At 30.5% G+C, this 15,572-nt stretch overlaps 1 protein-coding gene across 3 annotated transcripts in view; it reads right to left on the reverse strand.

Annotated features, from left to right (window-relative positions):
• The window catches only part of LOC100258011 (uncharacterized), a 107,332-nt gene extending 100,920 nt beyond the window's left edge, over positions 1 to 6,412 (reverse strand). For all 3 annotated transcript variants that reach the window (XR_009465632.1, XR_009465631.1, XM_019219923.2), the window contains exons 1-3: positions 6,154 to 6,412; positions 3,737 to 3,818; positions 2,921 to 3,024 (exon numbers count right to left, since the gene is read on the reverse strand). Coding sequence is in view for 1 of the 3 variants with exons in the window: in XM_019219923.2 (XP_019075468.1) it covers positions 2,921 to 3,024; positions 3,737 to 3,818; positions 6,154 to 6,168 (201 nt within the window). In the remaining 2 variants the exon portion in view is untranslated. The remainder of the gene's footprint in view (positions 1 to 2,920; positions 3,025 to 3,736; positions 3,819 to 6,153) is intronic.
• Between the last annotated feature and the right edge of the window lie 9,160 nt (positions 6,413 to 15,572).

A 15,572-nucleotide genomic window follows, 5' to 3' on the forward strand; every position in this document is an offset into this window, starting at 1 on the left:
GAGGTTACAACAAAAATTGAAGTTCCAAGATATAGAGAGAAAGGGGGAGAAACTAGCACTGAGGAAATAATAGAGTTTTTCAACCCCATCACTCTATAGATGTTTAGGACTAGCTCACTAAGAGATTTATCATCTAACCAAAAATCTTCCCAAAAGAAAATTTTTGTATCATCCTTCACAAAATAACAAGTGAAAGGAAAGAAATCCAAGGATGTTTGTCCAATAGCCTACCAAGGGCATTTATGTGACCACCTAACAACACAGTTAGCATCCCATTCATTAGAGTTTGAACCGTATATATTCAAAATGACCTTGTGCTATAAAGCATCATTTTCCATAGGGAACCTCCACAACCATTTCCCTAGAAGGGCTTTATTTTTTTGATAGGAAACCACGCGTGAATATATTGATAGAAAAAGAAGTACAAAAAGAGGATGAGGAATCCTCCCGCCAAAAGTAAAACTAAACAACATGAAAAAATAACAATACACTAGGCCGTCCCATTGGAACTATTGGATCTACACACTGCTTGCCAATCAAGTTGTAATACGTTAAGGGGGATGCCCTTAAAACCCGCTGAACAAAAAGCCCAAAAGGACGCAAGGAAATGAATGGAATCCCAAAGATTCTCTGAATTCCTAGCTTTGTCCCAAAGAAGGGCTTTATTCCTTAAAGAAATCCTCTCAATGTCTAGCCCTCTTTCCCTCTTGGGCTTACACACCTAGTTCCAACCCACAAGGTGATCTTTCTTCCCTTCCCCAAATGCTCCCTTAACCTGACTAGAGAATCAATACACCATGTGTTCCTTCATTAGCTAGCTTCTTTGGATTTGATATAGTTGTTTTTTTCAGCAAGGATTCCAATGCCCTAATTTTCTTCAAATGACATTTGAAGGCTCTAACGAAAGCCTCATTTACAATTAACATGATATGGACAAAAAGAAACATTGGAACTTTTTACGAAGAATATAAAGCTTTTAGAGGAGATGTTTGATAAGGTTTTTTCTTTTTTTTTTTTGTTAGGAAATAATAATAATGATAAAATAAAATAATATCTTTGGGTAATCAAGACTAAAGAATTTACAAGTAAACTTTTTAGTTTCATATGACCAAATCAAAAAGCAATTTGGTCAAGGAATCAAAGGGAAATCCTATTCTTAGCTAATAAAACCCTCCTCCAATAGGGAATACAAAGTTGAATTCGATGGTTAGGCACTAAGGACTCCATGCTAGAGGGGTAAAAGAGGACCAAACAGAGACTACAAGGCATAGGTATTAGATGGATTATTAGAGATTACATTCAGGATGTCATATGAGCTTTCTAATAAATAAAAAATGGCTAGATAAAAAAGAATGGTCAAAATCAAGCATTAGTTGAAGGCTTGAAAGAGGTCCCTTCCTTGGGGATCTAGATCTTGGTGGCGGAAGGAGATGCAGTGGTGTTCATCTCATGAACAGCTCAGAAGAAACTATGTGCCTAGCAATATGCTCAATGGATGATAAGGAGGATCTTTCAAATATCTAGACATGGGTGTTTCCTTCTCATGGAGACCTAGATTAACAAACCAAAAGGTGAATCTATTAGCAAAGGTTTTTTTTATAGGCAAATCATGATACACATACACACACACACCCATTTATGAATATACATGTACATGTATATATAATAAAAACGTCAATTAAAAAGAGACAAACATAGCACATAAGAAGTATAGATGTAAAAGAACAAAAAGAAACAACCTACAACTACAACCCCAATCTAGTACTTAGAGTCTCAGAGCACAACCACTCAACAAAATCTATCAAGGATAGTAAACCAGCTTGACCATCAACTAGAACATAGCCACAAGACCACATGTATAAAACGGATATAAGGGAGTCCTTAAGAGATTGGTTAGCACGTTGCACCCTTTCAAAGGTTCTTTGATTGTGTTCCATCCAAAATGTCAAGAAAAGGAAAAGAGGAGTTGAAAGCCTTTCTTCTCTTCTTGCCCTTAAAGCTCTCATTCCAACCCATTAATAAGTCCTTTGTCGAATATGAGAGAACCCACGAAATGCCAAATAAAGAGAATAGAAAGTGCCATGACCCCTTTCTAAATTGGTACATGGTTAGAATCTTTTTCTAAGCCGCTTCGCACACAAAAATAAAAAACCCACTTTGGTAGGAGCCCAAAAGCCCTATACTATCTTTTTGAGAAAAGACACTTCACCTCCAACTCTAAAGCAGAGTAGAAAGGCTTCACCAAGAATTCCCCACTTTTACTAGCCTTTCATACCATTTTGTCATCCTCTCCACTACTCTTTCTTGCTACTATAGCCTTTGAAGAAACTTCTTAACATTGTCCATCTCCCAATCTTGAAAATGTCTTAAGAAGCGCAGGTTCCACACGATCATCCCACCCATTGCCTCCAAAACATCATCCACTCATGCCTCCTTGAAGTTGAAAGTAGATTCCTTGCCTTTCTTGCAAGAGATTGTATTCCTAATGGTTCATGAGTTGAAATGCATATTGCATATGTTGTAAGGCCTTTTTTCAGTTATATCTTCTTTGAAGAACCTCTCACCCTTTTATATACACATCCTGGTATGTATGCTTTTTTTTTCATAATATTATTCCATTTCTATTCAAAAAAGAAAAATATCTAACAATAAATGGAAAGAAAAGATAAAATGATAATCCCTTCTACAGCTAAGACTTAAACTTAGCACAAGCACCATCCACCAGCTCAAAAAATCACAGATGACATCAGGCATCCAGTAAAATAAGGCCTCGCAGACGGAGTTAAAACCTAGGAGCTTGTCCACAAAATAAATTCAAGCGATAATTCTGCTTATCCAAGTATTTAATTTGAAAATCATTTGAAACAAAAGTGAGTTCAATGATCAAAAGCCCAGCCAGACAGCAATTAGAGACAAGTACCTTTAATGTTATAGTACCAACAAAACCAGCTTTAACTGTGACAGGAAGTTTTAACAAATTTAGTGCCTCTGCTTTCAGTTTCAAATCTCTGAGAACAACATCCCCTACAAGAAAAGGAATAGTCAGAAAAATTCACCGCCTTTTGGGAAAAATATTGCAAGTATATACATACTTTCAAGTCAAATGGCTAAAATATTTATTCAAAATAAACCCCCTCATGAAATAACAAGCAAAGCATTAACATCCATTACAAGAAATATCATTGAATTGTTTTGAAAACTAACAAAGAAAAAATTATATGAGCCCAAGGAAAGAAAAAAGAATACAAAATATATACCAAAAAATATTTGAAGAGGCAAAGAAAGCAATGGCTTAATTATGAACATTAAACTAAACTTACTATGACCACTTCCCCTACCAAGTAAGGCAACCTAGGATTTCCAAGACAAGCATATGAGTAATGAGCAGTTTGAGAAAAAATAAAAAAGATTTTTAACAGTGGGGGAAAATGAACATATAGAGACATGATGGCAGTAGGCATACAAGAACCATTACTCAACAAAATAGCTTTATACAGAAATGTGAGGTTGTAGACAGACTAAAACTTCAAACATTATTAAACCCAGGGACTGACAAGTGATATTCTTTCCCCATCAAGTTGAAAGATATCCTTTAGCTAGTATATTTTGCATTTTTCTAACAGATCGCATACATTGGAAGTGGTTATTGGCAATGCGATAATCTTAGCCCAAAAGAAATATCATATGAAAGATCAGTAAATATAGAATAAAAACAATAGAAAATGGGAGTACAAACCTTTCCAAACACTGATTCTTAAGGCCTCTGCTGAGAGCCCATGGACGTATTCGCCCAAATATCTTCGAAGCAGGTGTAAAACCTAAGAACAAAATATATGTAAAAACCATGTTAACAGCCTGATTAAGAAATCATTACTTTAAAACAAACTCATCCAGTATCATCCAACAATAAAACAATTTTAAATTTTTTTTATAAAAAAAAAAAAAAGAACACTTTATAAGTATAATCAAGTAAATCCTTAAAGCATGCTAATAAATAATAATAATAAAGTTATCAACCAATCCACTCTTGCAACTTAAGCTGCCTATTCTCAAATAGCCTTAGCCTTGAAAATTTTCAATGGAAGCTCCAAATGACAAAAAGGAAAAAGTCGACCACATCCCCAACTATGATGACTTGCTAACGTTGGGTGGATATTATCCACTTTAGGTCTACAGGCTTCACAGTTTTAAAACATATCCACCCTATTCAAAGAAGTCACCGCTTATGAATGCCAAGAACCTCTCCTCTCTAGGCAATGTGGGATGTCACAAGTCACCCTCTCATATGGGCCCGACGTCCTCGTTAACACATGGATCACAAGTCACAACATTTAGTTGACACCTTAAACTTTCTGACGGAGGATTGGCCCTAATACCACCAGTCATTTTTTATTTTTTTGATCAGTCATGACTCATCAATACTAGATGGATAGCTGATCCAAAAAAAAGGAATTCTGGATGGATATCATTTGCTTTGAGTTCATAGCCTTCATGGCCACCTTCATGTTTTCAAAACACGTCAACCCTATTCAGAGGTTTCATCCCTTATGAATGTTAGGAACTTCTCCTCCCCAAGGTACCAATTCACTCTTCCCAAGTCAGATTTTAAGTCAAACACATGGCAAACATCTAAGTTTATCTAACAATAGCCAACCAAACCCCACCCCCTAAAATACTTCTTGCCCCCCTATGGTACCTTTTTTTAAACAAGAAACTATGTTTGGGTTGTATTAAAAAGAAAAAAAAAAAAATAAGTAAGAACCTGTACAAAAGAAAGAGTCACAAGAAATCCTCAAAAGAAAACGAAAAAATGTACACACATGTATGAAAGGATAAAGCAAAAACTCTTGTAATAGGTAGCCATTTGCCTCCCAAGCTTAAGAGGTAAAATACCCAAAAACTTAAGGGAGCATGAGATTCCCAACAAGAAGAGACTCTTCACTTAGCCAGCTTGTTGGTGTCTTGATTAGCTGATCTACAGTTCTATGAGAAGGAGCAAACCAATCTCCTACCCAAGTCAATAATCTTCTTTGTCCACTAATCATATTTCCAAAACCCTCAAAGACTATTAGTTACATAAGACAAAATGGTTGGTAAATCCCACTATACCAACAGATTAGTACATCCACCTCTATCAGAGATGTGAGACAACTAATAAAACAAGAATTTTTGCTTCAAGCTAGCCTGTACCCAGCTCTCTTCAAAAAAGCTCAACTAATATCACTCTTATGATCCTGAAAGAGTCCTCAAATGCTGTGTGGCCAGGGTTACACAAGGAACATTTATCAAACTTAAGCTCCACCACACCACCTTGTGGAGGAAGCCCCAGTACCTTAAGTATTAACCAGAACCAATAATGAGACTGGAGAAGAGTAAAAAGTAAATCCTTAAAGATGCATCAATAAAAAACCTACTAGTCTAAGTATTAGTACTTCTATGAGCTTGAGATACTTGGAACTCATACTAATTCATTGCTGAAAATCCCAAGTGAAGGGTATGCAACTTTTGATTTCATTGTAGTCATCATGGCCCTCCTTTCTTCATACATTATCAAATTTGAATTACCTCACAAGCGATGTTGATCAACCACTGTTCTAGTGCAACTCTCCTCACTCTTCTTAATTCATGATGCAACAAAAAAAGCTACACAAATGAACCAAGTGAAAGAACTTAACCAAACACATAGCATCCACTGTTAACACTTAATTTTAGTATTTAGTATCATTATAATAAAATTTCAACTCTCTAATCCCAACTTGAAAGAAAAATATCTCCCGGACCATCATTTATGCCGCTCTTACCCCAACTAGCTACAGAAAACAGCGTCATCTTTACTTTACCAATCGAAAGCCTCGTAACGACTTAACATCTCACTTCACAGTGTTTAAGCAATCACAACACCGCTTCAATTCGGCCATTATCCCTAAATTCACAACTACTACGATTATCCATGTGGCATCATTCACAAAATAAATGTCCTTAAGAAAACTCTTAAACGCGAGCATAAGCTCATTTATCTTTATCAAATTTCAAAAAGAAATGCAAACTTCGTGAATTTCCACCAAAATGAATTTCTAAAAATCAAATACGGCTGAAACTCTAGAATTAATTCATTGATCAATCCATGAATATATTGATCAAACAAACACGTACGTGCGCTTCGAACATGATCGCGATTCCACCGCACCGATCCGGTTATTGTTGGATAATTCTGTAAATTGATGATGAGGAGGAGCCGGATGATGATCGAAGAACAGCCATATATGAGCCGAGCGGTTCTGGAAACCCTAGGTGTGATCTGCAGAGAGAAGCCTAGAGAAGCGGACGCTCGTAAGAAACGACAGAATCCACTTTATAAGGAGGGGAGAGGAGAAAAAAGGTAATGGAGTAACGTATTTTGTTGCGAGCTCTGTTGCACTTGTCTATTTCCAATTGTTTTCCGATGATGTATAATTACCAAATCCACTCTGTTGAATCTAAATTACTTCATGGTCCCTTAAACTTTGATAACTGCTTTGCGATCCTTCTCTATGTTATGAGCACTTTATTATCGATTTATAGAGTGACCCCTACCTCGTCTCGAAATTACGAAAAAAGAGAGGTGTTGAAGGCTTCCCCTAGCTTTTCATTTCTTTTAATTAACTTATAAACGCTTTTTAGGTAACTTATTTATTTCTTATGTGTTCAAAATAAAGACTATGATCTAAATTATTTTTATATTTCTTTATTTTAAAAGGTTATTTGATTAAAAAGGTTTTTAAAATGGTTATTTTATTAAAAGGTTCATTGAAAATTCAATTTTATAAATCTAATCCTTCATCATTATTTTTTTGTTTTATTTTGACAAAAATATCATCGTTCTTTTATTGTAAAGTTAACTTTTTCTTTTATAGCTATATGTAATAGCATAACATAACTCCATGCTTGTTATCCGTGAGTTATTATTATTTTTGTTTTAAATATTGAAAAATAAAAATGTAACTAAACACACCCTAAATATTAATTCATTTATGTTCATAGAAAAGTTTGGAAAACAATTAAAATAAATAGGACCATTAGCAAGGTTTGAATCTATCATGCTAAGTATTGAATCAGTAAAATTTATAGATCTAGCATCTCTAAGGCATGTAAATACAGGAATATCTAATCCTAGCCTAAATAAAGGTTTTATAGCAACTTGAACTAATCCTATATGAATATAATTGAATTTCTTCCTATGATGATTAATAGTATTTTGACTTAACAATTGAAGACTTTCTAAATTTTGATTAAGAGATATAGTTTTTTATTCAGTTTTTATTGAATAATTTTGATTAAATTCAAAATTTCCTTGTTGATATATTGTATTAATTTTCATGTGAGGAATTGACCAATTATGAAGTTGACTCTCTATTTGAGCAATATTTATTTCTTGACTATTAACTATATTTTGAGTGAGTGATGATGCAGTAAATGATGCAGATGATGATGCAGAACTATCATTAGACCCAAGTGTTTTGGAAGAACTACCTCTACTTAATCTCCTAAAAATATTACTCATTGTCACAGAAAATAATCACAATTTTATCCTTAATTAATTCAGATAATTTCCTGAACAGGGACCACCACAAGCGGATCAACACGGGACTTACGCTCCTTCTGCCCTTAAACACCGCTTATCACAGGCTGACCAAACCGTTCACAGGAAATTCAACCCGAACTAAGTCAGGACTAAATGTGCGATTAATCACTGTTCCAACTCGTAACACCACTCGGTTCTCAAGCAGAAAATGGCTCTGATACCATTTGCACCCAGGACATACAACAGTTCGTGCACGCAGTAATTAAATCTGTCTAATTAACTCCAAGCATAAAAACAGAAATATTTAATATCTAATACTGTCTAATTTATTGCAGAAATTTAAGCATAATAACACAAATATTTGAATCTGAAAATATTGTTTATTGAAAATATACCTTGATTACAGAGAGCTGATGACTACAAGTTGTTGACAGCAGAGGAATGACTCTAAGAAAATTAAAAGAGAATTTTTGAACTCTCAAAATATTTTTTGCAACTCTCTAATATTTCTCTCTTGCAGCTAACTCTTACAACACTCTTGGAACCCCTTGCCGAGCTCTGCCTCATGAAGAAGGTTGAAGCTCCTTTTATAGGTGATTCGGACTTCAGATTAATCTTCAATCTTGAAAGTTTTTGAATTCCATCACATGTAGGCCAGGTGGAGCATTCTGCAGAAGAAAGAGTGAGAGAAGAAAGAGAAGAGATATTCTTTTCTTTCCTAAGGCTCCACGTTGCTTGCCAAGTGAGTTGGTAGACAAAGTCTACTGTTCACTACTATTTATCTTTTGACTTATTGGGTTTTTTTTTTTTTTTTTTTTTTTTTTTTTTTTTTTTTTTTACTGGATAAACACAAAGAGACAATTGTACAGATATACAGATGTACAAGAGATTTTTGAAATCTTTTTATCTAGATTGACCCATAGGTCCTCCGTAAAGGATAAACTCAAGGTCTACGTATGAATCATCTGATAAGACTGCATCTTCAGTTGTTTCTTCATTTTCTTGATCTCCAAACTTCTTGAGGGTTTGAATAAGTCCTTGACGATATTGCTCTAAATCAGTAGCGGCTGCTAATGAAGCTTGACATTTGCTTTTCAAAGTTAGGAATTCTTCTTGAGTCGGTCTTTGAGAAGAACTAGTTGAATCTTTTGAGTTTGATGAACTTGGCCTTGTTGATATTAATTGCAAAACCTTCTGTTGACATACAAAATCATGATTGAATTTGTCCCACCATTTGATGCTGAATTCTCTAGAAAGAGATAATGGAAAAGGAAGAGGTTGCTCTTGCTTCTTGATGATGTTCCATGTGAGAATCCATGGAATTCTTAATCTTGAACAGAACGTCAGGAGTCTAGGCTGATTGATATTCTGTGATGAAGTCTTGCTCTTATAGAAGTTGAATTTTTCTTGAATATCCGTAGGAAATATTGAATCTAGTAGACCAAAGAAAGTCCACCATTTTTGAAACCAAGCAGGAAATTTGGTGTTGCAATTTCTTGAAAATTGGATGAACCAAGAATGCTGGTAACTTTGCAAGTAAAACATATTGTACCAAGCATCCATGTAGTCCATGTAATTGTAGCTCATGGGATGGAAAGGTTGACTAAAAGCCTTGCAAGTGAAGGGTTTTTGATTCCAATCTGCAATGGTCATAACTCTGAGAATTTGACATTTGGAAAAAGCAATCCTCTGAGGATTGTTTTTATCAGTGTTATGAGTAATTTCAACGGAATCGGTGTCCACCAAGATGAACTCATAGAATTGACGAGTTTTTAAAGGATCATTTGAATTGAAGTTGACTCCTTGAGGAAAGATGTAAGGAAGAATTTTAGGAATTTCTTCAAAATTGAACTCTGGCTCAATGAAAGCAATTTCTAATGTTTTGGGTTTTTTGACATATTGACTATAGGAATATGAAGGAGAAGGAGACTGAGAAGGAGAAGGTAATGTTGAAATAGTGTTGGGGCTGGATTTACTCTGAACAACAATATTTTTAGGTGATGATTTAGAAGCTTGAATAAAACTTTTTGAAGGTTGAAGAGGAGGAAAATCTGGACTCAAAACTTGAAAAGAATTTGATGTCTGCAAAGGAAAAGTAGGACGAACATTTGAAAAGTTTGAAATCATAGCATATGAAGCTTTGGTTTTCTTGGATGATGAAGGAAGTTGAGGCCTAACGGGAGTACCCATTAGGATGGAGAAGGATCCTTACCCTGCAAAAACTCCCGAGTAAGGAAGTCAGGAAGGGAATTCAACTCTCCTTTGATAAATTCGATTTCAAAATCAAAGTTTGAAAGTAAAGCTTGCCATCTTGCAAAAATTTGTTTTGAAACCAAATTTTTAACATCTTTTTGTAAAATATCTTTTGCAGCTTTGCAATCAATTTTCAAAAGAAATTTCTTGTTTATCAAATCACTTTGAAATTTTGAAATACACAAAACTATTGATAAAACTTCTTTTTTGACAGTTGAATAATTTATTTGAGCGCCCAACCAGATCCCTGAATGATATCTAACTATATGCACTTGATTGTTATATTCTTGCTTTAATATGCCTCCATAACCTAAATTAGATGCATCTGATTCTACAATGAGCAATGCATTTGGATGAGGGATGCTAATGCATGGTAAACGTTTGACTCTTTGTTTGATTTCTTTGACTAAATTAGTATGATGATCACTCCAAGCAGGTGCATTTTTTCTTAGTCTTTTGTATAAGGGTTCACAAATGATTCTCAAATCTTTGAAGTAATCAGAAACATAATTTAAACATCCTAGAAATCTTTGCAATTGTTTTTTATCTTTTATTTCATCAGGAAATTTGTCAGCAAATTCTATGGACCTTTGAATTGGTTTTGTTTTTCCTTGAAAAATTTCATGACCTAAAAATCTGATTTTTGTTTGAAACAATTTCATTTTTGGAGCAGAACAAGCCATTCCATTTGCTTTAATGACATTAAAAAACTTTTTCAAATGAATAAAATGTTTTTCTAATGAATCAGAAAATACTAAAACATCATCAATATACACAATTATGAATTGAAAATGAGGATTGAAAATATCATTCATAATATTTTGAAATTCAGAAGGGGCATTTTTGAGACCAAAAGGCATGACATTCCATTCATAATGACCAAAAGGGACAGTAAAAGCAGTTTTGTATCTATCTTCTTCTCTAATTTGAACCTGCCAGAATCCTGATTTCATATCAAATTTTGAATAAATGACAGAACTATGAAGTCTTTTAAGTAAATCTTGCTTATTAGGAATAGGGTATCTTATCCATTGTAATACTTTATTTAAAGGTTTATAATTAATGACTAATCTAGGTGCTCCTCTTTCTATCTCAGCAGCATTTTGAACATAAAAAGCGGCACAACTCCAAGGAGATTTTGAGGGTCTAATTAATTTCTTTTTTAATAATGAATCAATTTCTTGTTTACAATATTCTAAAAGTTTTTCATTCATTTGAATCGGCCTAGCCTTAGTAGGAATTTTGGACTCATCAAAATTTTGAATGTAAGGCAAACTTATCTCATGTTTCTTTCTTGACCAAAAAGCATTAGGAAGATCAGAACAAATTTCATTTTGAAAAAGATCTTGAATCTCTTTAATTTTCTTTTGAACTTTATCTTCTAAGAGTTGTTCATCTACCTTTTTATATTGAATTTCTTTTGATAGATAATTTATATGAGCTTTCTTTCTTTGAATTAAATTTATATTCTTGTTTATTGAATCACTTTGAACTTGATGTATTTCTTTTTTAGTTAATGGATATATAAAGGGAAAAAATATGGTATTTCCTAATATTGTAGTTTTGACACCTTCATCATTTACTTGAAAAGGATAGAGTAAGGTAATAAAAGGGGTTCCTAATATTAAAGGTTCAGACATATTTTGTACTAATATAAATTGAGTTCTAAAACAATAATTATCTTGACATATATGAACATTTTGAAGTTTATATTCTATTTCTAATTTTCCTTTATTAGCAGCAAAAAGTTCTTGTCCTGTTTTTTCATAATATTTAGTAGGAATTATTCCTTCTTGAATACAATTCATATCAGCTCCTGAGTCTATTAATGCTACTATTTCTATTTCAAAATCTTCAACTATGAGTTTTACATTTGTATACCATCTTTGAAAATCTATTTTTGATATTGTATTTATAAATGATTCTATAGGAGTTATTTTATTAGGTATTATTATTCCTGGTTCTTGGTTTTCAGAAGTTTCATCTAAATCTTGTTTATATTGTATTACGTTTCTAATTTGTTCATTCTCTTGTTTTATTTGATCATTTTCTTGTTTTATTATTTCATTTTCTAATTTTATTTTTTCATTATCTAATTTTAATTGATTTATTTGACTTTTTATTTCTTTTATTTCTTCTTCCAAGTCTTTAATGGTTATTGGCCTTTGAGTCTTTTTGAATCTATTATAAATTTCATCCATTGAATATTGATTGGGTTTGATGTCTTGAGTTTTATTTGGATTTTCAGTGAGAATTAAATTTTTTAAATTTTGTAAATAAGTTCTTTGTATTTCTTCATCTTGAATTTTGTCTACAACATAAAAAAATATTTGCTTATCTACTTTTGAAGATATTACATTTATCTTTTTGATTTCTTTTGGATTTTCTATCTTTGTTGTTTTTGATGTTTCTGTTGATGTTTTTGTTTTTGTTTTTGTTTTGATAACTGCTTTGCGATCCTTCTCTATGTTATGAGCACTTTATTATCGATTTATAGAGTGACCCCTACCTCGTCTCGAAATTACGAAAAAAGAGAGGTGTTGAAGGCTTCCCCTAGCTTTTCATTTCTTTTAATTAACTTATAAACGCTTTTTAGGTAACTTATTTATTTCTTATGTGTTCAAAATAAAGACTATGATCTAAATTATTTTTATATTTCTTTATTTTAAAAGGTTATTTGATTAAAAAGGTTTTTAAAATGGTTATTTTATTAAAAGGTTCATTGAAAATTCAATTTTATAAATCTAATCCTTCATCATTATTTTTTTGTTTTATTTTGACAAAAATATCATCGTTCTTTTCTTGTAAAGTTAACTTTTTCTTTTATAGCTATATGTAATAGCATAACATAACTCCATGCTTGTTATCCGTGAGTTATTATTATTTTTGTTTTAAATATTGAAAAATAAAAATGTAACTAAACACACCCTAAATATTAAAAAATTAATTGATTATTGTATTAGAATGCCCTTAGTGTCAAAGAATAATCCATATTATGTTTATTATTGGTATTGAAATAATTTAAATGAAAATATAGAGAAAATTTAAAATTCCATAAAAACAAATAAAATTTGAACATGATATCATTTTATTTATTTTTTATCTCTTCATAATTTAATACCAACACTCAATTTTTTCAAATACGTTTTTTTTTTTTTTAACATCTCTAAAAATTTTCATCAAACTTTACTTGATACATAAAATTTATTAATATTAAAAAATAATTTGAAACTTAAAAAATTATTTAATTAGTAATAAAAAGTCATAAACTCAATAATATTAGAAAGTTATAGGTAAAAATTTTATTTTAAACAACTTTATTAATTTCTTATATATATCATATTTTTATAATTTTTTTATTAGGTAAATAAACTTCAAATTAAGTTATATTTAATATATTAAATTCATTAACGAGACTAATAACTTTAAAAAATAACTTAAAACGCAAATAAAGATTTAATTAATATGAAATTTTCATTGACAAAAATTGGTCTAGAGCGGCTCTATCATTTATTTTATAAGTAGAATCATTATTTTTATTCACTAAATAGCTGAATTTTAGATTAAATAAGATTTAATGCGTTTAATTCATTAACAATCTAATAATCTTTAAAACCAACTTAATATCCAAAATAGTGACTCATTTAATAACATAAATTTATAGACTAGAATTGTTATGGAGCAACTCTATTATTTCTCTTTTGTATAAAATCATTATTTTTTATATATTTTTATATTATTTTTCACTAAACAAATAAATTTAAAATTAAACATGATTTATTGTCTTATATTTATTAAGGAGTACTTAATTTTTTTTAAACAATTTAAAACCTTAATAATAGACCCAATAATACTATAAATTTACTGATAAAATTTGGTTTACAATAAATTTATTATTTATTTTAACATATAATTATATTCTTATAATTTTTCTTACTAGAAAAATTAACTTCATATCAAGTAATACTTGTATTAATTTATTTATGAGTTTAACAAATTTTTAAAAGAATTTGGAACTCAAAATATAGTTCTAATTTCTAAAAAGGATAATGGGTCAAAACTAACATACTATAAACCATGACTTTAATGTCTTTTCTATACACACAATTATTATTATTATTATTATTATATATTGTATTTTCTCAAATTTTATTAGGTAAATAATTAAAAATGAAGACAAAATTAATAATTTAAATTATTTGATGAATCTTTTAATTTTTTTTAAATAAATCAAATTAATTATAGATTTAATCAAACATTATAGAATAATATACTTATAATTAAGTACTAATGCATACCTGTAATAAAAAATTTGACTTATTTACGTGTTAAAAAGTTATATTTTATTTTTTATTCTTTTTAAATAAAATATTATTAAAAACTATCATTTTTAAATTATTATACTTATTTTTTATAAAATGAAAAAAAAATTGCAAATGTGTTACTATCTTTATGTTTCTAACATATGTTAAAATAATATATTTTTTTATAAAAACTATAATTTATGATTTTTATCATAATAGCACTATTCATGTTTGTTGAAAGCTATTTTAAAATTTATTTGTAATTATAAAAATATTTTAATTTTTAATATGATTTAAATTGAATTGAATTGATATATATATAAATTGAATTTACAGTATTTTTAAAAAATAAAAATAAAAAATTTATTTTTTGAAAAAAATTATTCAACACAAGTTTTTTTATTTTTTATTTTTAAAAACACCTTATCAAACACTCTTATTTTTATAAAATATTAAAAAACTATTTTCAATTCTTTAACTTGAAAACAAACATAAGAAAACATGACCGAAGAACCTTAATAATTTTTTTATTTCATTTTACATTTTACATCTATTCATAATGAGAGAGTTAATACGGAAGTAATTAAAAAGTGACATATATATCATGACATCTTATATCGGATAAGAGGAAAAGTTTTTTTACACTATATAAGTATAGACTTTTCTTAACCCTGTAAACGTATTTTAAATTCGTAAGAACCCCTTTAGATCCAAAACGGATAATATTTACATGGTTAGGAGTGTATCATTATAAATGGTATTTGAACTAATCTCATACCTCGGTGTGAGGATTTGTTTGGTCCCGTAGAGGCGTTCGCCTGTTTGGTATCGCAATCCCATAGGACAACATCCTTGTTGTGTCTGTAAACGAGTTTTAGAATTGTGAGGACCCATTTGGTTTAAAGTGGATAATATCTACACGATTAAAAGCAGATCGTTACATACACATATATATATTCACATTTATCTCGTCTTTTAATGGATCATCTGTATGAACATTTTTCGCCCGTCTTTTTATGGATTCTTGTAACCAAAATGCAAAATGGGCCATTCACGTGTTGAGCCTAAGTATATCATGTATTATTGCTATGTTTCGAAATGGACTTAGATCAGGCCAATTTTTCACAAGGGCACAACCCAAGTCCGATCCAAAGACAAAATGTTTTGGATGGATTTTTGACAAATTTACATCATTTAACCAAAAAAAAAGAAAAGAAATATTAACGAATATATATATATATATATATATATATATATATATATATATATATATATATATATTAATATTATTTTACACATTTTAACTCATAACTAATTTGTTCTATTTTTCATAATGAAACGTGTATGAAAAAAATCACATTTTAATTATTGTTTTGAGTACATTGAAATATTTTCTTCTCTCACCTTAAATATAAAAGCATTAACTATTTTTAAAATGGAGAATTATGTTTTGG

Source organism: Vitis vinifera, chromosome 5, assembly GCF_030704535.1.
Source record: "Vitis vinifera cultivar Pinot Noir 40024 chromosome 5, ASM3070453v1".
Classification (NCBI taxonomy): Eukaryota; Viridiplantae; Streptophyta; class Magnoliopsida; order Vitales; family Vitaceae; genus Vitis; species Vitis vinifera.